This window comes from Macaca thibetana, chromosome 15 (genome assembly GCF_024542745.1).
Source record: "Macaca thibetana thibetana isolate TM-01 chromosome 15, ASM2454274v1, whole genome shotgun sequence".
Taxonomy (NCBI): Eukaryota; Metazoa; Chordata; class Mammalia; order Primates; family Cercopithecidae; genus Macaca; species Macaca thibetana.
In genome coordinates this window covers 5,768,460-5,791,871 of record NC_065592.1, presented here as the reverse complement: position 1 = coordinate 5,791,871, position 23,412 = coordinate 5,768,460, and the positions used below count along the sequence as shown (strand labels likewise).

Below are 23,412 nucleotides of genomic sequence, written 5' to 3'. Positions count from 1 at the left end.
AAAAATGGGTGGCTGAGCGCAGTGGCTCCCGCCTGTAATCCCAGCACTTTGGGAGGCCAAGGCGGGCAGATCACAAGGTCAGGAGATCGAGACCATTCTGGCTAACATGGTGAAACTCCTTCTCTAGTAAAAATACAAAATAATTAGCCAGGCGTAGTGGCGGGGACCTGTAGTCCCAGTTACTCAGGAGGCTGAGGCAGAAGAATGGTGTAAACCTGGGAGGCAGAGCTTTCATTGAGCTGAGATTGTGCCACTGCACTCCAGCCCGGGTGACAGAGCGAGACTCTGTCTCAAAAAAAAAAAAAAAAAAAAAAAAAAAAAAAGGCAAAAGATAGGAACAGACATTTCTCCAAAGGAGATAAACAAACATGAAAAGATGCTCAACAACATCATGAGCCATCATGGAAACACAAATCAAAATCACAATGAGAAGGGACTTCACTGCCCCTAGGATGGCTAGAGTGAAAATAACAGACAACAACAAGTGTTGGTGAGGAGATGGAGAAACTGGAACACCCATACGTGCTGGTGGGAATCAAAAATGGTGCAGCCAAGTTGGAAACACTTTGGCAGTTCTCCAAAAGGCTAAACATAAAGCTCCCGTATCAACCAGAAATTCTACTCTTAGATAAACACCCAAGAGAAATGAAAACATACATCCACACAAAAACTTGTACATGAATGTTCTAGCAGCATTACTCATAATAGTAAAAAATGGAAACAACCCAAGGTCCATCAACTGATGAATGGGTAACAAAAACGTAGTCCATCCATACAAAGGAATACTATTCCCTGGAAAGGAACGAAGCGATGCTCTGTGTCGTAACGTGGATGAACCTTGAAAACATGATGCTAAGGGAATGAAGGCAGCCAGTCACAAAAGACCCCACATTGTATAATTCCATTTATATGAAGAGTCCAAAATAGGGAAAGCCACACCAACAGGAAATAGATTAGTGGTTTCCAGAGGCTAGGGAAGAGGAATAGGAGTGACTGCTAATGGCTATAAAGTTTCTTTTGGGAGTGATGAAATGTTCTAAACTTAGAGTGTGGAGGTGGTTGTACAATCCTAAGAACATGCTAAAATTGGTGAAGTTTATGGTATGTGAATTATATCTCAATAAAGCTGTTTTAAAAAAGAGTCACTTTAAAAGATGGTCCAGTTGAATCAGATGAGTGATCATCACCTAGATTCTGACTTTAGGGGCCAGAACAGGGTGATAATTGGCCACCGAGGTCTGGCCTCAGAGGAGGGGAGTCTGCTGTGTCCTCCAATACAACTCTCATTCACCTGCAGCCTATTGAACTTAGAAGCTGAAGAAGCTTAGGAGCTGACCCGAGGTTGATGGAAAGTTCACACGCACACCCCACCTTGGGACTGGCATTACCCAATTATTTTGCTAGTAGCGTCTAGCAAACAGCTTCATTGTTCAATTTTGATTTCAACTGCTGCTGACTGGCCTTCACTAATCCTTGCGAATGACCTGGAGCCATTGGTATGGCTTCTCGAAGGAGCAAATCAATTCTCATTTTCAAAGGCACAAATATCTAACTTTCCTTCTGCTCTGGTAAGTTCTGCAGCCCTGCAGTGAGTCCATGGAGGACAGCTCTGGATTCCTGTTGGGGCTCTGTCACTTAGTAGCTGGGTGTCCTTGGACCGGTGTCCTACCCTTCCTGGGCTTCAGTCTCCTCCTTTGTCAAACGAGTGGTCCCCCACCCCATTCCCTCAAGGTCGCTGCTCCTCCCCATTCCCCGGGCACGGTTCACCGAGAGTGGTGCCGGTGCCGTTTGAGAACCTACATTAGACCTTGCAGGAAGGCAGGAAGTTTGTTTTCCAAGCTGAGCTTGGCTGTTCTTTGAAATCGCAGCATGTGTCAGCAGGGAGGGTCGGGTCCTGTGTCCTTGCTCATCTATTTTTGGACCACAGAGAAATGAGAGCCAGTGGCAGAATAACAATCTAGGGGACCAGATGTCTCAGGAGAGATTGTTACCCTTGTTAATTACTTAAACGACAACCTGCTACATCAGAGCTGAGGACCCAGCCTGCTCTCCAACGACGTCCTGCATGAATCTGTGTTCTACCGGGGCCTCTGACCTCCAGCTGCCCCAAACTCGACAGGAATTACTGACCTGGGACTGATCCATAATTTTCAAGTGCCTCTCATTAGAGGAGACAGCCTCTCAATCTTTTAAAGCAAAATCTCTCTCCCAGTCACCTGAGCAGTTGTCACTTAAAAACTCAACGAAAATCTCTATGGCTGTCTTTTTTTTTTTTTTTTTTTTTTAGTTCTTTGGCAGATTTTTTGTTTTTCTTAATCTGTTTCCCCCCGCCCCCCAGATCCTCCCTTTTGCTTTCTCAGTCTCCAGACCTGGCACTGGAAGCTTGGTGTGCAGTTCAGGGACCTTCGTGTGCCCAATGCATGGGGAGGGGGGCGTCTGCTGGCTCAGCTGCCCCGGCGGTAGGACTGGGTCGGGGACCTGGACTCAGAAAGTACTGTGGCAAAGCTGATTGACCTGTGAATTTGTACAGCGCCGGATTTGGTTTCTTCTGGCCATTGTGGTGCGTGTACACACACACACCCTCCACGTGTCTCTGGCATGGCTTCGCAAGCAACAGCAAGGCATGACACTGGACAGGAGGCTCAACACAAAACACACAGCCCCTGCCCTCCCAACATGAAGAGCCCCAGGGCTGTGGCTGCCTGAACCCCCCACCTGTGGCAGAGGCATCAGGCGGAGAGGGTAAGAAGGCAAGGAAAGAGGGAAGGAGAAGAAGGCAAAGGCAGCCCGCTTTTCAGCTTGTGAACCAGAGCCATTCAACCCAGCAGAAGGCTGGTGCCGTGCAACGCCTCACCCCCAGGGAGAGCCTCTGCGTCTTGGATATTTTCTCAGGCATGGAGGTGAATTTAAGCCCCCATGAAGCTGGATAAGCCCAACAGGAAGGGCCATCGAGAAGTCACATACGTAAGCCAACGTCACCCACCACTGGCAGCTACGGTTCCTATGGCAAAACTTTGTATTCAAGTTTGGAATCCTACCCACATCTCCAATAAGTGAAACTCATAAAACAGAGTTACTCTTTCTAAACTGTGTGTGGCACGGGGAGGCCCTCCCTCACCCCAGGTCACCTCCCACAAACACAGTTTGAACCCATATTTGTGTTTTCATATGAAAAAGAGGAGAAGACAACAGTCACGTAGAAATAAAACTGAAATCCTCCGTGCTTTGCTCCCTGGACTCACTCCCCTCCCTCCCAGAGGCAGAGCCTAGCATGACCTCTGAGAACATTCTTTTCCTTCCGCCCCTTTCCTGTCTAAGCAGATTCACACATATGCTGGAGCAACACAGGGATGCATTTTGTATGTTTTTTATTTTTTTCATGTCAAGGAAATCATGCTTAGGTTCCATTCTGTAAATTTTCTTTCATGCAACGTTGGGTTTTTGAGATTTATATGCATTGGTTCTGATAGATCTGGAACAACACTGTCTAATATAACTTTCTCTTTTTTTTTTTTTTTTTTTTTTTTTGAGACAGAGTCTCACTCTGTCGCCCAGGTTGGAGTGCAGTGGCGCAATCTCGGCTCACTGCAAGCTCCATCTCCCGGTTTCACGCCATTCTCCTGCCTCAGCCTCCCGTGTAGCTGGGACTACAGGCGCCCCCCACCGCACCCGGCTAATTTTTTGTATTTTTAGTAGAGACGGGGTTTCACCGTGTTAGCCAGGATGGTCTCGATCTCCTGACCTCGTGATCCACCCGTCTCGGCCTCCCAAAGTGCTGGGATTACAGGCGTGAGCCACCGCGCCCGGCCCTAATATAACTTTCTGATAAAAATGTTCTACATCTACCTGTCCACTGCAGTAGCCACTGGCCACTCAGGGCCATTGAGCACTTGGGTTTTTTTTTTTGAGATGGAGTCTCGCTCAGTCTTCCAGGCTGGAGTGTAGTGGCACGATCTCAGCTCACTGCAACCTCCACCTCCCAGATTCAAGAGATTCTCCTGCCTCCACCTCCTGAGTTGCTGAGATTGCACACACGCACTACCACAACCGACTAATTTTTATATTTTTAGTAGAGACGGGGTTTCACCATGTTGGTCAGGATGGACTCAAACTCCTGACCTCGTGATCAGCCTGCCTCGGCCTCCCAAAGTGCTGGGATTACAGGCGTGAACCACCGCACCTGGCCGCACTTGGGGTTTTTTTTGTTTGTTTGTTTTGACTTTTTTGGGTTTTGTTTTTAGAGATAGCACCTCACTCTGTCACCTATGCTGGAGTGCAGGGGTAAGATCATGAATTACTGCAGCCTCTGCCTCCTGGGCTCAAGCAATCCTCCCCCTCAATCTCCTGAGTTCCTGGGACCACAGGTGGGTGCAACCATGCCCTACTAAAATTTTTTTGTAGAGATGGAGTCTTGCTATGTTGTCCAGGCTGGTCTCAAACTTCTGAGCTTAAGCGATTCTCCTGCCTCAGCCTCCCAAAAAGCTGAAATTACAAGTGTGAGCCGCTGTACCCAGCCTATTGAGCACTTGGTATGTAGTTAGTGCAACTGAGGAACTAAGTTTTAGATTTTGTTCTATTTGAATCCATTGACATTGAAATAGCTGCGTGTGACTGGGAGCTGCCATGTTGGGCGGGGCCTCTCTGGAGTGTTCACTGTAGTGGATGCAAGGTGTTCCACCGTCTGAATTCACCACCCTTCGTCCTAGCTGGCCCCACTTATGCACATGCAGTTATTTCCGGCATTTATTGACATGGTACTACCGTGAGGATTCCTTATGCACGTCTCTTAGTGGACATTTTTGAGAATTTCTGCAGGGCATGTATGTAAACATGGACTCGTGGGTTCCATGGAATGTGTGTAAACTTTCTGGCTATGCCAAGTCCGTCTAAATAGGTTGTACGAATGAACACATTCGCTAGTAGTGCATGGAAGTTCTCGTTTCTCATGTTAGACTCATTCCCATTATTACCAATCCGATGGGTGTGAAATGCTTATTCTCTTGCTTAATGTGCTGTTCCCTGGTGATGCGTTGCGTTGAGCATTACTGTCCTGTTTGTTGGCCACTCAAATTTCCCCTCTGGAAACCACCCACTCCTTTCTTCTGCCGTTGGGACCCCTGCACCAGCTACTCTGCCTCTCTGAGTATCTGCTTGTGTGCTATTTCCTCAGGGAAGCCTTCTCTGACCTCAATCAGAGTTGGAATCTCTGTATCATAAACTCTTACAGAACCTGGTATTTCCTTTAATACTGAACCCAATTCTAATTGAAGAATTCGTTGTGTGATTTTATTTTATTTTATTTATTTATTTATTTATTTATTGAGACGGAGTCTCACTCTGTTGCCCAGGCTGGAGTGCAGTGGCGCGATCTCGGCTCACTGCAAGCTCCGCCTACCGGGTTCACGCCATTCTCCTGCCTCAGCCTCCCGTGTAGCTGGGACTACAGGCGCCAGCCACCATGCCTGGCTAATTTTTTGTATTTTTTTAGTAGAGATGGGGTTTCACGGTGTTAGCCAGGACAGTCTTGATATTCTGACCTCGTGATCCACCCACCTCGGCCTCCCAAAGTGCTAGGATTACAGGCGTGAGCCACCGCACCCGGCCGATTTTATTTTTATTAGTAGTTTCTCACTGTATCTCTGGGACTAGCCCCATCTCTGACACACAGTGGATGGTTAATAAATAAGCATAGAATAAAATCATGAATACATAAATACAAGGACAAGGGCCACATCTTAGCCCCAACCCAGTTCCTATTGACATCTTCTCTAGGATAGCACCAGTTCATTCCACATGGGGATTTTTTCATTGAAAGTAGAACAGATTTTTCAAGCAAGAATACAAAGCAAAACCTCAATAAATACCAAAGGGTCTGACTTGTGAGGATTACTTTAGCACCAAAGAAATTGAATTAGAAATCAGTAACAAACCTAAGTGATAAAATTGCCTGGAAATGTAAAATCATGCTTATAAATAACTTAGGAATCAAAGGAGAAATCCAAACAGAAATTAGATAGAAATTAGATTAAAAGAGAACTGAGCAAAAATAAATATACTCAAAACTTGTGAGATGAGCTAAAAGAGAATTTAGAGGGAACACAGTTGCTAACTCTGTGGTATATAAATGCTAATATTGGAGAAAAAAGAAAGATGAAAGGTAATTAGCTAAGCCAACGACTCTAGATGCTAGAAAAAGAACAACAGAGTAAACATTAGTGAAATGTCAAAGGTACCATTAAGGATATCAATCAAATGAAAAGTTGGTTCATTACAAGTGGATTGGAAAAGCACAGATGCTTTCAAATCAGTGAGAAACTGGGGCCCAGGGCTCTAGATGCAGGAGGCAAAGTGAGACCTCGGTTCAGGGACTGCGGTGCTGAGGAAGGGGACTGCTGTCTGGCGGCAGGTCTCAGCTCTGCCCAGGACTCGCGGGAGACCTGGGAGGGTCACTTCCCACCTTAGGCCCTTGGGATTCCCATCTGTAGTATGAGAGAGTTAGATTCAGTATCCCTAAGCTCCCTTCCAAACCTGACTCTCTGGGAATATTTTATTCTGATCCAGTAGCAGAGAGGAAAAGGATGTTATCCCAGGAGGGAACTATGATTCCTAGGCACATGGAGTGGAAATCTCTTCCAGGATCTAGTAGCTGCTCATCTCCCCTGACACACCTGGCTGCCCATGACAGCAAGGGCTTGCTTTCGTTTCCTCGAATTCACCCCCAGTCCTCCTTTGCCCCTTCCTTTACCCCTGGCTTGCTCCTTCATCCTCCCCAGAGAGCCCTTCCTGAGCCCCAGATAGAGGTAGATCGCCCAGTCCACAATCTTATTAAATAGCTCCTGTCGGCCGGGCGCTGTGGCTCGTGCCTATAATCCCAGCACTTTGGGAGGCCAAGGCGGGTGGATCACCTAAGGTCAGGAGTTCGAGACCAGCTTGGCCAACATGGTGAAACCCCATCTCTACTAAAAATACAAAAAATTAGCCGGGCCTGGTGGCGGACACCTGTAATCCCAGCTACTCAGGAAGCTGAGGTAGGAGAATCGCTGGAACCCGGGAGGCAGAGTTTGCAGTTAGCCGAGATCGCACCACTGCACTCCAGCCTGGGCAACGAGAATGAAACTCCTTCTTAAAAAAAAAAAAAAAAAAAATTTATATATATAGCTCTTGTCTAAATGTCACAATCACATGCATAATGTGTTTAGTGACCGCTTCCCGAGATGTCTCCCTGGGTCCCTGTGGGCTCTGCCTTCCTCACTGGGGTATTTCCAGGACACTGCATGGCAGCACTCCGTCCTTATTTCTGCGATGCTATTGAGATTTGTGCAGTGCTCCCCATTCGAACAGGACCAGCTCCTTCGCCAACCCGGATAAAGCTGCCCGCCCGCCCGGCTCCCAGGGCTGCTGGCGGCTGTGGCACTTGCCTCTTATTTACCTGCCTTGACCTTAGAGCAGCTCAGAGCTCCATTCAGCAAAGCTGTCTCCTGCCAAAGCCGTTACAATTTCTTAGCTCCAGGCAGAGACAGACCGCAGATGGCTTAATTTAGAAGCATCTCAGAAGGAATTCCTTGCTCCATAGCTCTTCATCCTTCGACTCCAGGGGTCCACAGGGTCGTGACCACACAAGGGCTTGAGGCCTAACTTGTAATCAGGCTCCTCATGTGTGGCTGGGCTGCTTGGAGAGGGGGGAGTGTGCATGTGGGGCAGAGCCATGACCTTGCAGCCAGCGACTTTTGCTTCACGGACTCCATGAGCATTTAATAAGAGGCAATGGAGCCCGTGATGAAGAGCCTGGGGCCTTGAGTCTTGCAGCTCTGGGTTCAATCTCTGAAAAGGGGCAAATGACTTAACCTTCTGGGACTTCCACTTTCCCATCTGTAAAATGGAGACAACGATGGTGCCGGCCTCCTCGGGGCATTCCGAGGCTTATATGAAATAAACGCACAGCGCCCAGCAAATAGCAGGTCTGTTCTTGTCCTAGCATTACTGTTGACAAGGGGCTGAACATGCCAGTTCTGGCCTCCAGGACAAATTTTGCAGAGAGGCACCCAGCTACCAGGCCCATTAAGGATCGGAACTCCCCTCTCCACAGACAACTGGTTTTTTTGGTTAGGGATTTGGAGACTTTGTGGGTCCCGAATAGGCCCCATCTCCCTTCTCTTTCTGAAGGGCCCATCCCACCTGGGGTAGACACTTTTGCTTGAGTTCGCTTTCAGTGGAGTCTGCCAGACCCAGGCACTAAGCATCTCCTTTGGTTTTCGCCTCCAGACTCCACCTCACTGGGCCCCCTCCGGCTTCTGAGGATCTGTTTTCCTTCTGTTCCCTCCCTTCCCACCTCCCTCGCCACAGTCCTTCCAGGGCACACTCAAGTCCCTTCTGGCATGAGAAGCCCTTGCTGGCCGCCAGAGGTCAGATTCTCTCAATTTCCTTCACTCATCATTCATTCATACATTTGATCGCCCACCCAACCTTGTTTAAACACTTCTCAAATGCCAGGTTCTGGGGGTCCCTCAGGAAACAGGCCAGGAGCAGACCCTGCTTCATAGAGGACGAGCCCTTCCTCGAGCTCCCCTCTGGGATGAATTCACTCCGTGAGATTCCAGTTGGAATGGGAAGTCATCCACATCAGAGACCACAGGTGACATGCGCTCTGCCTCTCCCAATGTCAGTGCACAGCAGGTGCCAAAGTGTGTGTGGTTAGTCATTGGCGGGGAGCCTCTCATGCCCAAAACACTCCTTTAGAAAACCAAGGGGAATATGGAACTTGGAGCTCTGAAGTGCAAGGGGTATGTGCTTAGCAGCTGCTGGCACACAGTAGGTGCTTAATAGATATTTTTTAGATGGATGGATGGGTGAACGCTTCTGCTTCAGTGAAGTTTTTTTTTTTTTTTTTTTGAGACGGAGTCTCACTCTGTCGCCCAGGCTGGAGTGCAGTGGCCGGATCTCAGCTCACTGCAAGCTCCGCCTCCCGGGTTTACGCCATTCTCCTGCCTCAGCCTGCGGAGTAGCTGGGACTACAGGCGCCCGCCACCTCGCCCGGCTAGTTTTTTGTATTTTTAGTAGAGACGGGGTTTCACCGTGGTCTCGATCTCCTGACCTTGTGATCCGCCCGCCTCGGCCTCCCAAAGTGCTGGGATTACAGGCGTGAGCCACCGCGCCCGGCCTCAGTGAAGTTTCTAAGTAAACGGCGATGGCGAAAAAGAAAATTTCTCATCAGGGTTCTCTTTTGTCCTTGTGTGGTTAGACTGAGCAGCTCCTTAGGGCTTCAATCCCCCAGTCACCTTCTTAGGGTATGAGATGAGTGGGTGCTGGCGAGCTTCCTGCCACCAGCAGAGCCAGCCGCAGCCCCGCCCACCATTGCTACATGCTGATTTGCCCAGGGAATGGCTCGAGGGCTATATTAGCTTCTAGAGGCTGCTTTAACAAATTGTCACAAACTTGGTGGCATAAGACCATAGAAATGTTTGCTCTCACAGTTCTGGAGGGGCCAGACCAACAAATTAAAGTGTCATCAGGGCTGCACTTCCTGGGAGGTTCTAGGGAGAACCCTCCCTGCCTCCTCCAGCTCCTGCGGGCTCCTGATGCTTCTCGGTTGTGGCCACATCGCTCTCATCTCTGCCTCTGCCTTCACATGGCTGTCTCCTCTGTGTCTGCTGTTTCTTCTAAAGACGCTTGTGATTGGATTTAGGGCCCACCTGAATAATCTAGGATGATCTCATCTCAAGATATTTAATTATCTGCAAAGACCCTGTCTCCAAATAAGGCCACATTCTCAAGTTCTGGGGGTTAGTACATGGACCTATCTTTTTGGGAGTCATGGTTCAGCTCACTACAAGGGCCAAGGAGGAAGGAATGGACATGGCCGAGAGGTGGTTTGCAGAGCTTTGCTCCCCTATGACGAGCCATGGGCACCCAGAGAAGCAGAGAGAAGAAACATGGCTGCCAGGGACTTGGGGCAGGGGGAAATGGGAGCTGCTATTCAAGGGGTAGTTTCATTTATGCAAAATGAATACTCTCTAGAGACCTGCTGTACAACACTGTGCCTAGAGTTAACAGTAATGCATATACGTGGGCACCATGGCTCACGCCTGTAATCCCAGCACTTTTCGAGGCCGAGGCGGGTGGATCACCTGAGGTGAGGAGTTCGAGACCAGCCTGGCCAACATGGAGAAACCCCGTTTCTAATAAAAATACAAAAAATTAGCCGGGCGTGGTGGTACACACCTGTAATCCCAGCTACTTGGGAGGCTGAGGCAGGAGAATCACTTGAACCCAGGAGGTGGAGGTTGCAGTGAGCCGAGATCATACCATTGCACTCCAGCCTGGGCAACAGGAGCAAAACTCTGCCTCAAAAAAAAAAAAAAAAAAAAAAAAAAAAAAAAAAAAGCAATAGTTCATATACTATTCTGTGCACTTGAAAATGCTGCTAAGAGATCAGATCTCATCTTAAGGGTTCTCACCAAAAAGATCTCCAAAAAGCAAAACAGCAAAAAACCAACTGGGCATGAGGAAGCTTTGGAATTTATTTATTTATTTATTTTTTTTGGAGACAGGGTCTCTGTCCCATAGTCTGGAGTACAGTGGCATGACAATGGCTCATTGTAGCCTCGACCTTCCAGGCTCAATGAATCCTCCCATCTCAGTCTCTCAAGTGACTGGAACTACAGGCATGTGCCACCTTGCCTGGCTAATTCTTGTATTATATGTAGAGACAGAGTTTCGCCATGTTGCCTAGGCTGGTCTCTAACTCCTGGGCTCAAGCAATCCACTTACCTTGGTCTCCCAAACTGCTTGGATTACAGGTGTGAGTCACCTTGTCTGGCCATTGATGGCTATTTTTTCTTTTTTTTTTTTTTTGAGACAGAGTCTTGCTCTGTCGCCCAGGCTGGAGTGCAGTGGCCGGATCTCAGCTCACTGCAAGCTCTGCCTCCTGGGTTCACGGCATTCTCCTGCCTCAGCCTCCTGAGTAGCTGGGACTACAGGTGCCCGCCACCACGCCCGGCTAATTTTGTTTTGTATTTTTTAGTAGAGATGGGGTTTCACAGTGTTAGCCAGGATGGCCTCGATCTCCTGACCCCGTGATCTGCCTGCCTCAGCCTCCCAAAGTGCTGGGATTACAGGCGTGAGCCACCGCGCCTGGCCTGATGGCTATTTTTTATTGTAGTGATGGTTTCAGGGCTATTTGCGTATGTCCAAACTCATCAAATTTTACACATTAAATGCAGGTTTTGCAGGTTAGGTAGATCAATCATACCTCAACAAGGCTGTTACAAACATCTTTTTAAAAAGTAAAATTAACTTTGGGAGGCCAAGGGAAGAGGATCACTTGAGGCTAGGGGTTCCAGACCACCCTGGTCAACACATTGAGACCCTTGTCTCTACAAAAAAATACAAAAATTAGCCGGGCATGGTGGCGCACACAAGTCCTAGCTACTTGGAAGCGAGGCAGGAGGATCCCTTGAGCCCAAGAGTTTGAGGCTGCAGTGAGCCGTGATTGTGCCACTGCATTCCAGCCTGGGTGACAGAGTGAGAACCTGACTCGGGGGTAGAAGGGGGGAAAAGGAAAATTCTTATAGTGACATTGTAACTACATGGATAGTTGTTTTCACATGCTAAACATTTTGCAAAGTCAATATAGTTATTATTACTATTTGAAAAATATGCCTGTATTCTAAAAAGCAAACAAAAAGACACCATTGGTGACTGGCCACCAGAGACAGCACGACCGCCAATCTGGATGCCACTAAGGCCATGGATGCCTCAGGTCCAAGCCAGCTGGACACCAGGGTGGCTGCATGCCCCTAAGACCCTAATGCACCTGCCTTCCTAAGCATCTCTAGTTGCCCATTTTTTTTTTTTTTTTTTATAGACGGAATCTCACTGTTGCCCAGGCTGGAGTGCAGTGGCACAATCTCAGCTCACTGCAACCTCTGCCTCCTGGGTTCAGGCGAATCTCCTGCCTTAGCCTTCCCAGTAGCTGGGACTACAGGCGCCCACCACCATGCCTGGCTAATTTTTGTATTTTTAGTAGAGATGGGGTCTTGCCACGTTGGCCAGGCCAGGCTGGTCTCAAACTCCTGACAAGTGATCCGCCCGCCTTGGCCTCCCAAAGCACTGGAATTACAAGTGTGAGCCACTGCGCCCGGCCTCTAGCTGCCTTTTAGGAACCACGGGCCTCAGAAAGATCATGCCACGGTGTAAAAATCAGGCTACCACTCGCCAGAAGGTCACAAAGGTGTCACTAGAAGCCCTTTGTCCACGGACTATTTTCCTCCTACACACTGTGCAAGGCCTTCTCTCTTCTCAGTGTGCCTTGTCAGGCTACTTGGACATTTTTCTGAAATGTTAAGATTGAGCTGAGGACACGATCATGGTTTGATTGATGGAAATGAGTTGCACGGCAGACATGCAGCCCTGGGTCCAGGTAGGCACTGGGTGACTGTGCTACGCGCCCCGACCTAAGGGGTTCAGTAGCTTTCAGGCTGGGCTCAGGCGTCTCCCTTGGTTGCAAGAGCCCCAGGGCGATTCTGGGGCAAACCTAAAAAATCTGAAACCTGAGGCTGGGGCTGGGACTGCGACTGGTGCTGTGGCTGGGCTGAGGCTGGACAGCTCTGAGAAATGCCGCCATGGAGGGTCCCTAGAGGGACTTGCAAAGGGCCCTGAAACCTCCTAAATTGCCTGCACTGTTTTTTATGTGAGCACTTGTGGGCATTTTTTTTCCCAGAAGAAGAGGGCCTGTGGCTCTCCAAAGAGCATCCCCAAGGGGTCCATGTCCGCTGGAAGGTGAAGAACGTGGTTATTCCGGGAAGAACAGAATCTCCAGTCACCATTTGATTTTTATGGGTTTCTAACAACCCTCCACAGCCCCCTGCCTTCTTTCACCTCAGCAAGTGAGGTGTAGGGAGCACCCTAGACACAGCAGGAACAGCAGCTGTGACAGAATATTCTAGAAAGAATCCAGAACTTAGAGTCCAGAGGTTGGGGGTCATCAATTCCCTGTGGGGGCAGCCCTGAACCACACTCTGCCCTGGGCCTCTGTTCCCTCGTCTGTGAAATGATAAACAGTCCAAGGGGGATTCCACCGGGTCCAGAGAACAGAGACTTTCCCTACAAGCCGCTCCTTATCTTCCCTCTACCCCCGTTTAATATTTCATCCTCTCTCCCCACATTTTTCTTCTTCTGTCACCTTTCTTCATGCTAACCTGCAGTGCTGTGGGCTTAGGTAACCACTCCAGGGTGGTCAACCCTGGCCTGGATTCTTGACAAGCACCCTGTGGCTGTCCCAGGCATGGGTCCTGCTTTATCCTGAACCCACTGCAGAGCCTTTGGCTGCTCCTGCAAATCCAAACAGGACCTGCCCTGCCCACCCTCCACCCGGCCACCGCATCCCCTCACAAACTTGAGCTCTCTTGGACCCCAGGGCCAGCATGCACGCTACCCCCTTTACCCTGGAATCCCAGCTCATCCTTCAAGACCCCCTGTATGCATCTCTTCCCCAAGACCTGCCCAATTTGTTCTCACTGCACATGCCCCAGCCCTCTGTCCATTGTAATGTGATAGCTGTGTAGTTACTGCTGGATGTCTGCTCTCCCTCTAGATTAAAAGCTCCGGCCGGGCGCGGTGGCTCAAGCCTGTAATCCCAGCACTTTGGGAGGCCGAGACGGGCGGATCACGAGGTCAGGAGATCGAGACCATCCTGGTTAACACGGTGAAACCCCGTCTCTACTAAAAAATACAAAAAATTAGCCGGGCGCGGTGGTGGGCGCCTGTAGTCCCAGCTACTCGGGAGGCTGAGGCAGGAGAATGGCGTGAACCCGGGAGGCGGAGCTTGCAGTGAGCTGAGATCCGGCCACTGCACTCCAGCCCGGGCGACAGAGCAAGACTCTGTCTCAAAAAAAAAAAAAAAAAAAAAAAAAAAAAAAAAAAAAAAAAAAAAGCTCCATGAGGGTAGGGCTGAGTCTCTCTGGTTTACTGCTGTATCCCCCACATCTGACACAGGGTTGTGTTCAATAAACATGCATTTCATGAATTAACAGATGGATAGAAGCCCAGATGCAGGAATGACCACGTGAGCCCAAACCCTTTCCACCCTGTGCCATCCTTAGGTTATCCCAAAGGAGAAATGCCGAGGCAGGAGAATGTTGTGCTCAGTTAATGGGATGGATTTTGTGGCACTTGGAGGTGATGTAACAGACACAGTGGACATGAGGAGATGAGGCGGGGTCTTCACTCACCACCATTTCTTGAGAAGAAAGGGCAGGCTGAGATACTGATTGCATAAAATCTCAACTGAAAAGGCTCCCACTCCTTGAATCTGTCTCCCTTGCATTTTTTTTTTCTGATTTATTCTTGAGCTCTGCTTCTGGTGCTGTTGAAGTTCAGCTCTTGACTCCTATGGTGGCTGCCACTGGGCAGGAGGGAAGTGATCTAATTCCCAGCAAGGGAGTGCAGACATGGTCAGGAGGTCCCCCTTGGACAGGGTGGCTCGTTTGGGGTTTTTAATGGTGGAAAAGCAGTGTGTGAAGGACGCTGGCTACTAGGTCCCATTGCATGGTCGTCTGGTCATGGTCTGGCACCTTTTGTTCTGCTTGCATCTTCCCCAGCAAGGAGCTGGACAGAAGGACGAACACTTCCCCCAGGCAGCCCCTGCTCTCTGCCTCGCAGCTCAGCACCAGGAGACTCACAGCACTTGCTATGACTTCCTCCCTCTTACGGCTATTTTTATCATTACTCTAAGATTGAAGTAGGGGGTGGGCAAGGGGAGCAACCGGAATGAGCTGCACCAAAGACTCCCCCCACCCACCCACTCTTCCCTTCTGTCCACAGGTGGGCCGCCACCTGGATACGTTCCCCACCGAAGCCGATCGCCAGAGAGCATTAAAAGCCCACCGGGAAGAGTGTGCCGTGCGCCAGGGGACCCTGCGGATGGGCAACTACACCCACCCCTAACCCCTCCCTCCCTGCCATGAGAAGCCATCTTGACAGAATGGAAAATTCCTAGAAGGACTCCCTATCTTGCCCCAACCCTGACATTCCCCCATTTTTATGCGGCTTCTGCTTCAAGGAGCTCAGATTCAAGTCTTAGGTTAATTGGTTTCAGTAAAAGTCCCCCCTTTTAGGTTAGCCAACATTAGTCTCCACTTAGCCCCAGTGACCCTCTCTACCTGGAGCCTCCACCTCCTCCTCTTCCTTCTCCTCCTAGGGCAGGCTCACCCTGCCTCTTCCCAAGCCCTCACCTGCCAAGACAAACCTAAATTACAAGACAATTTTTTAGACTCCAGGCTAAGGGTCGATTCCATGGCTCTGCCCATTACGTGTTAAGAACGACCTGCGTATTTGCTACAGAAAGCATGACAGTGACGTGCTTTGAAAACCCTCATTTTCTATTCCAAACATGAGTTTTAATTGCTGTTTTTGGGATGCCTGATGTCTCATCACGGCAGTATTATCTCTCTGGGACCTCTGACAGCAGGAAGAGCCAATGGTTCATTACTCAAGCCTGCCCCCGCCTCCTCGGTGCTGGGGCCCTGTCAATCAAGCAGGCCAAGATGGACTCCTCCCCCAGGACTGACTTTGGAAGGTCAACCCCTCTGGAAAAAGAGAGCCTTCCGGGCGGGCGAGGGGTAGACTGCCGAACGCAGGCTGCTGAACTTCTCAGCTGAATTCCTGGGCACTTCCTTACTCGGTCTTTCTGTGTGTTCTTTGGCTTCTCTCTGCAAATTTTATGCTGATCTATTTTAAATTAAAAATGCTATTTATCATCCTCCTTTTGTGTCTTCATTTGAAAACCAGTGAGCAAACCAGCCTCAGAGCCATCAAATGAGGGTACCACATAGAGACCTCTCAAGTTGGCTAACCTCCAAGACATTCCAACCACGCCTTTTCTGAGGGAGGCAAATTTTCAAGTTTAAATATCATTTCTAATCTGAGGTTTACTTTATTTTATTTATTTATTTTTTTTTTGAAATGGAGTCTTGCTCTGTTGCCAGGCTGGAGTGCAGGGACGCGATCTCAGCTCACTGCAACCTCTGCCTCCCGGGTTCACGCCATTCTCCTGCCTCAGCCTCCCGAGTTGCTGGGACTACAGGTGCGTGCCAACACACCCAGCTAATTTTTGTATTTTTAGTAGAGACAGGGGTTTCACCATGTTGGCCAGGATGGTCTTGATCTCTTGACCTTGTGATCTGCCCGCACTGGCCTTCCAAAGTGCTGGGATTACAGGCATGAGCCGCCGCGCCCAGCCAAAGATTTCTTTTTTTTTTTTTTTTTTTTTGTGACGGAGTCTCGCTCTGTCGCCCAGGCTGGATTGCAGTGGCACGATCTTGGCTCACTGCAAGCTCTGCCTCCCGAGTTCACGCCATTCTCCTGCCTCAGCCTCCCGAGTAACTGGGACCACAGGCGCCCACTATGCCCGGCTAATTTTTTTTTTTTTTTGTATTTTTAGTAGAGACGGGGTTTCACCGTGTTAGCCAGGAGGGTCTCAATCTCCTGACCTCGTGGTCTTGATCTTCTGACCTCATGATCCGCCCGCCTTGGCCTCCCAAAGTGCTGGGATTACAGGCATGAGCCACCATCCCCGGCCCCAGCAGAGGATTTCTTAATGTTGATCTTCAACCTGGCAACCCCAGACTCTTTCTTTTTTTTGAGATGGAGTCTTGCTCTGTCGCCCAGGCTGGAGTGCAGTGGTGCAATCTCAGCTCACTGCAGCCTCCGCCTCCCAGGTTCAAGCAATTCTCCTGCCTCAGCCTCCTGAGTAGCTGGGATTACAGGCACAGGCCACTATGCCCAGCTAATTTTTGTATTTTTAGTAGAGACGAGTTTCACCATGTTGGCCAGGATGGTCTTGATCTCTTGACCTTGTGATCTGCCCACCTCAGCCTCCCAAAGTGCTGGTAATACAGGCATGAGCCACCACGCCCTGTCCCCAGACTCATTTATCCAGCTGCCCACTCAGCGTCTCCCCTTGAGTGTCTGACATTCATTGTGAATCAACACGGCCAAGGCAGACATTTGATTTTTTTTCTGCCAAACTTACTTCTCTCTTTGTCTTTCCCATCTCATAAGTGAGACCACCATCTACCCAGCTGTGGAAGCCAAAATTCTTCAATACTCATTTTCCTTCATCCCTCCAATCTCCCAAGCAGGCAGAGTCTGAGTGGGCTGGCCCTGAGCAGGCGGTAGCACGCCATGCCACAGAAGAACGCGAAACCCAGCTCTGCCCAGCAATTAATTTCCATGTGATCTTGAGCAACAGTCCTGGCCTCTCTGTGCATCTCAGAGACAGGGCCCCACGCATCACAGACTGCGTCTTCAAGCTATATTAGATGACCATTACATGAAAGAATGTATATGAAGGGATGAGCACAGGAACTGGCACTTTTAAGCAATAGATTAATATGAATTATTATTTTCTTATCACTAAAGCACACTGCAGAAGCGTCAACCAGAACCCTGTGAGTGACTAAGGGACTGGGCAGGGCAGGACGCTCATGGGGACAGAAGGCTTTCCTCCAGATACATCCAGAAGCTGAAGGACATTTTGAATCGAGCCCACTCTTTCGCTCTGAAATCCCCTATGGAAAGGGGAGGGGGCACATCAGGAGGCAGAAGAGTTTCCTGAAGAACCCAAAATTAGCCCCATTGTGGCAACAGAGATGCCCTCCCAGGCCTGCTTTTCCCCAGGACCTGGGCGGAGGCAGGCAGGACAGGCTCAGCCAGGTAATCTCTTTTTTTTTCTCCAATCACTCCTTCCCCCATTTGCTGGGGGATCCACTAGGGCTGTGGCAGATGCCCCGGGAGCACCACCGTGGGTGCTCTCTGGGGTCCTCTGAGTGCTCCCAGCCCAGGGCGGAAGTGGTGCTCACTGGAGAGACCCTCAGCTCCTTGTCCTACAGCGCCACCCGCTGGCGAGTCTAAGTCAGAGGCGGTGGAGCTTCTCCGCGCTTCCCTCTCTCCTGGTGTCCTTCCCCCACCAAGCCTGGTTCTTCCCTCCTCATTGATTATCTGTGACTGCACAAAGCCCCAAGTCTGATTCTGGTCTGATTCTACCTTCTTGGGTATCCTGTCACCTCGGCCAAACCCCTGTCCTCACCTGAGCTGACCCTGGTTGGGGCAACTACCTGCCCTTTTTTTTTTATTTTTTTGAGACGGAGTCTCGCTCTGTCACCCAGGCTGGAGTGCAGTGGCCGGATCTCAGCTCACTGCAAGCTCCGCCTCCCGGGTTCACGCCATTCTCCTGCCTCAGCCTCCCGAGTAGCTAGGACTACAGGCGCCCGCCACTTTGCCCGGCTAGTTTTTTGTATTTTTTAGTAGAGACGGAGTTTCACCGTGTTAGCCAGGATGGTCTCGATCTCCTGATCTCGTGATCCGCCCGTCTCGGCCTCCCAAAGTGCTGGGATTACAGGCTTGAGCCACCGCGCCCGGCTACCTGCCCTTTATGACCCGAATAGAGTCCCCAAAGTGTCCAGCCTGGAAGGGCCATCTTGTTCATCTCCCTCCACTGCCATTTCCTCAACTTCATAGGTGGAAAGTGGACGTAAAAGGAAGCCTGAGTTCACTCAGGAAGCCAGGGCAGTGAACTCTCCCAGGCCAGTGACGCCCACGACACGTTCCAGAGCCTGCCCCCCAAAACCCCTTCCCAATGAAAGGTGGACAGAAATGGGGATAGCCCTAGCTTTCCATCCCAAGTCCTCCCAATCACGCACCAACAAATGCCAGGTGAGCATGAGTGTCTTTGGAGGTATGGCTTTGTGCCACTGTTTTGGCTAATTTCCTCACTGGTTGGCATTTAGGAACATTCTATCTCCTGGTTGACCTTCTTGGCAACACCTCATCGGAGGTTTAACCAAAGAGGTCCACAGGCACTGTTTCCACAGGCCTAGGGAGGCAGCTGGTCTGGGCCCTTACCTGGCCTGCTTGAAATTCTCTGAAGTCCCCTCCAAGGTGAGAGGGAGGCAGCACCACACTGATGTGCACCTGGCAAGGTGGACGGGGCAAGTGCAGGACTGGGTGCCAGAGCGTGGAGATGGAGCCACTGGGAAGAGGACTCATGGAGATGGACGGGCTTGAGGACACCTGGAGATGAGGCAGGGTCTTCACCCACCACCATTTCTTGAGAAGAAAGGGCAGGCTGAGAGACCGGTTGCACAAAATCTTAACTGAAGAGCCTCCCACTCCTTGGATCTGTCTCCCTTGCATTTTTTTTTTTTTCTGATTTGTTCTTGAACTCTGGTTCTGGTGCTGTTGAGGTTCAGCTTTTGACTCCTATGGTGGCTGCCACTGGGCAGGAGGGAAATGACCTACTTCCCAGCAAGGGACTGCAGGCAGGGCCAGGAGGTCCCCCTTGGAACGTCCAGGAGAAGACAAAGGGTGGTAGAACTACTTAGCATCCATACAGGGGCAGGGCAGACCTCCCGGATGAAAGCTCCAGCTCTCCTCCCGCACTGATCCCCACTGGCTTCAGTCCATGGCCAGATTTTTAGAGCCCAAACTTCATTCATTCTGTCTCCCTCTCTAAGATGTAACTGTATAATTAACAATTTCCTTGGACAGAAGAAAGAAGGTTGTTTTAGAATCTCACTAGAGACTCCAGAGGAAGTCTGGAGGAATTGTAGCCATGAGCAAACGGCCAGCCGTGTCTGCTGCCTGCCTAGCAGGGGGCTCCTGGAAGCACTGCCCATAGACCACACATCCAATTCTAGTCCCCAGGGAGGTCCCTGGATCCACACAGAGTTGGTTTGGCTTTTAATTCAGCTATCTCAGTGCCCCAACTAAACCACAGATTTAGAAGTCCAGAGAAGGCACACCTCTGCAGCAGCAAGCTGATCAGAGCCTAGATGCTGAGGTGCACCCCCGATGGCAGCCAGACAGGTCTGTGTTTCTAACCAAGCACCTTCTCCTGCATTTATCTGTATGAACCCAATAATTCTTTTTGCTGTACTTATTTTTTACTTGGGAAACCCTTTGATGCTTAAAATCATCATTAAGGAAAAATAAAACTAGGTTGGCTTTTTATACAGGTTCCTAGAGTTGAATGCAGGTAACTTATAAACTTGAATCTACAGTGGGCAATTATCTGTGAAGGGGATTTAGATCCATGGGCACCAATGCATTCTGTGGGCTCCATTCGAGTGGGTCAGCTCTGTCCCACTCTCCATGACTCACCAGCGTCTGGTATGATGCACAGGATGGAGGGTATGTTGGAAGAAAGGAGGGAGGGAAGGAAGAGAAGGAAGGGAAGGAAGGGAAGGGAGGGAGGGAGGGAGGAAGGGAGGAAGGAAGGAAGGAAGGAAGGAAGGAAGGAAAGAAGGAAGGGAGGGAGGGGAGAGCAGGGGAAGGGAGGGGAGGGAGAGAGGAAGGGAAGGAAGAAGGAAAGAATGGAGGGAGAGAAAAAGGAAAGGAGGGAAGAAGAAGGGAAAGAAGAAATGGGAGGGAGTGGTAAGGGAAAGAGGAAGAAAAGGAGAGTGAGAGGGAGAAGAGAGAGGAAAAGAGGAAGGAAAAACGGGAGGGAGGGAAGGGGCAGGAAGGGAGAGAGGAAGAGCCTATGGGAAGGAAGGGAGAAAGGGAGGAGGGGAGGAAGAAAGGAAGGGAGGGAGGAGAGGAGAAAGGAAGAAAGAGAGGGAGGAAGAAAGGGAAGGATGAAAAGAGGAAAAGAAAAAATATGTTCTTTTCCTGGTTTCAGTAGCTCTATGAGGTTTTAAGCTTAAAAAACAAACAGAAAACAACAACAAACCCATATAAGAACAGCATGACCTTGAAGTCCACAAATTGCCCAAATCCTTGTCCAACTCAACTCTTTGCAAAGCAGAAAGAAGGCACCCAGGCCTGGCCTGTATCATTCGAATCCTCTGCTCACTTCACCTTAAAAACTGGTTTTGGTGGGAAGACCCTGGGCAAAGGTGGGTGCTGACTTTTCTAGAGAGGGCTGAGGAGACAAGCCTGAGGGCTCAAACCTGCCAGAGGAAAAAGGCTCTAGCTATAATTAACAGAGGTTGTACTATGAAGTACATAATTGCTATTCCTCAAGACTGCAGCCAAGTGCCAAGATTCCTCATATGAACCATGTAAAATGGGCAACAGCACCCCCACCTTACAGCTGGAAGGAAAAACAGCTCAGAAAGTGACTTGCTTTAAAAAAAAAAGAAAGAAAGCGATTTGCTCAAGGTCACAGAGTGCATCCCACTCACATAAGGGGCAAAATCTAAGAGGTGCCAAAAAACTCAGGAACCAAAACCAATGATAATACATTTTAAAAATCAAAATTTAAAAATTCATGATGGACAAAATATCAACATTTTAAATAACATCTTATGTGACCTGCCTCATTTCCTTCATCTTAGTCCCAGCCCTGGATTCTAGAGTCTAGAGAATTTGAACTCAAGTCTGACTGATTTCTAGTCTGTCCTCAACAACCCCAGCCTGTATGCTACCACTAGACCCAACTATGCAGAAGCTTGAACAGCTCTAGCATGAGCCCTGCATTTAAGCCACCATTCATAAGGGAGCAAAGACCACTTTGGGATCATTCTCAAAAAGCTCTGGGCAGATTGCTCTGTGTGACTCTGCCTGGGGAGCTAGGTGAGCAAAACCGGCAGAAAAAACCCATTCGCTAGCTCCAGGAATGAGAGGTGTGACGTGGAGGAGGTGGGGCTAGGAGAAAGTTGGCTAAGAGCCGTGACCTAGCCAGGGTCTCAGGCTCATCCAAGTCCATCCCGACCCAAAGCCAAACCCAAGCCAAGAGCCGCAGGTGGCAAAGAAGGAGGTGAATTCTACAGCCAGGTGGCTTCTGAATGACCAGGGGACTCTCCCACCCTCGCCTCTCACTGCCATGTTCCGATGTTAATGCCTTTGTACCCAAGGGAAAGCCAAGATCTGGGCAAGAGAGATGAGTTGTCCAGAGTGTGGGCAGCGCCAGAGCCTTCTGGGGGTTTCTGCATGCACCTGCCTGTCCTGCCCCTGGAGAAGAGCAACTGTGGTCGGCTCTGTGGGTGTGGGTGGGAGGTCTTGGATCTGCTAGGGCTCTGAATCCATCAAGAGGCTAAAAGTCTAACAGAAGGCAACGCCAAAGGACTGGGCAGGCAAGGATTGGAAGTGGAAGCCAGAGATCTCAAGAGGAAGTGGGAAGCTGGGGGATGGGAGGAGGAGTTGGGGTCCTGAAAAGAGCACAGAGAACAAGGAACTTGGACACTGGGGTGGCAGTTCTGACTCTTGGTTAAGACTGAGTGATCCTGGGAAGCCCGGCCCTTGATGCACCTTCATCACACTAATTTTCTTTCTCTCTCTCTCCCTCTTTCTTTCTTTCTTTTTTGGCCCCCAATGCACCCCTGCCAGGCCCTTGTGGAGTGGGTCAAGAATTGCTGAGGACGGGGACCTGGGACTGGGGAGAGGGGCCTGCCTCCTGCTGTGTGAACAGGGGCTCAGAGAAGTTGGGCATATTGCTGAGGCTCACCCCCAGCTCCTTTGGACCTGGAAGCCCTGATACCCCACGCGACCAACCAGGCCTCTTTTCCAAAGGTGGGAAGGTAGGGTGGACTCAGGCTCCCCTGGACGCTGAGTAAATTCCCAGCTAAACGAGAGCTCAGGTGAGCGCCCAAAAATCTCTTCGGCCGGGGACAGGGTGAGATGCAAGACGCACACCAATAACGGGAAAATCAGAGGAGAAGGCACCTGCATGGAGCTGGAAATCCCCAAATCGGAATAAAACGATGTTATCGAGAAAAGGCTAAATCCTAGAGTAAATTTCAAACGAAATAAATCGCACAGCACATTTTAGGTGATAATAGACGGCGGTAACTCAATACTAATGATAGTGTACTGACAACCCGCTAATAATCTTGGGCTCCAAGAAGCCCGGCAAAACCGGCTGGAGCGGCAGGAGGTCCGGCTTTGCTGTTCTTTCCCACCGGGAGAGGTTGGAGCCACCCTCACTCCGGGCCGCTCTCAATTGATCGCAGCTCCCCTCGCTCCAAAGCTTCGCTTTCGCTGGGTCCAGGATCCAAACCCCAACCCAAGAGCCAAAGGCCAGAAAAGGCCCCGGCGTTGCCAGCTGCTTGTCGCCCTGGGGAGGGGTGGCTTGGGACCCGCCCGGGGCAGAGAAGGACAGAGGAGGATGCGGACGCTCTGGGGATCAGGCGGTCCCGCGGATGCTCGGCCAGGGGCATCGCCATGGCTAACAGGCGGGTTGTGGGGCGGAGGGGGCTCGCCGTCGATCTAAGTGAGGATCTCGGTGCTCCGGGGAAGACGAGATTCCTTAGGGGATGCGGGTGCAGGCCTGGGAAACAGGGGAGGAGTGGGTGATGGGGAGGGAAGTGGGGTCTCCAGAGACGCCCAGAGCAGGAGCAAGGCCAAGCTGAGGACTGGCCTGGAAGAGCCAGGGCAGCCCACTCTCCTCTTGATTTATGGCCCCCTCCCAATCCACCA

The 23,412-nt window shown here is 50.1% G+C and overlaps 3 protein-coding genes across 7 annotated transcripts in view; 2 read left to right on the top strand and 1 right to left on the bottom strand.

The window, feature by feature from the left end:
* Positions 1-15,758, top strand: part of CFAP77 (cilia and flagella associated protein 77) — a 169,673-nt gene extending 153,915 nt beyond the window's left edge. Inside the window, exon 6 of the mRNA XM_050760282.1 lies at positions 14,821-15,758. Within this exon, the coding sequence (XP_050616239.1) occupies positions 14,821-14,943 (123 nt within the window). The 3' untranslated portion in view covers positions 14,944-15,758. The remainder of the gene's footprint in view (positions 1-14,820) is intronic.
* Positions 1-23,412, top strand: part of GTF3C5 (general transcription factor IIIC subunit 5) — an 870,547-nt gene that overhangs the window by 357,515 nt on the left and 489,620 nt on the right. The gene's annotated exons all lie outside the window — the stretch shown is intronic.
* DDX31 (DEAD-box helicase 31) overlaps positions 1-23,412 on the bottom strand; it is a 136,556-nt gene that overhangs the window by 21,972 nt on the left and 91,172 nt on the right. The window lies entirely within an intron of this gene.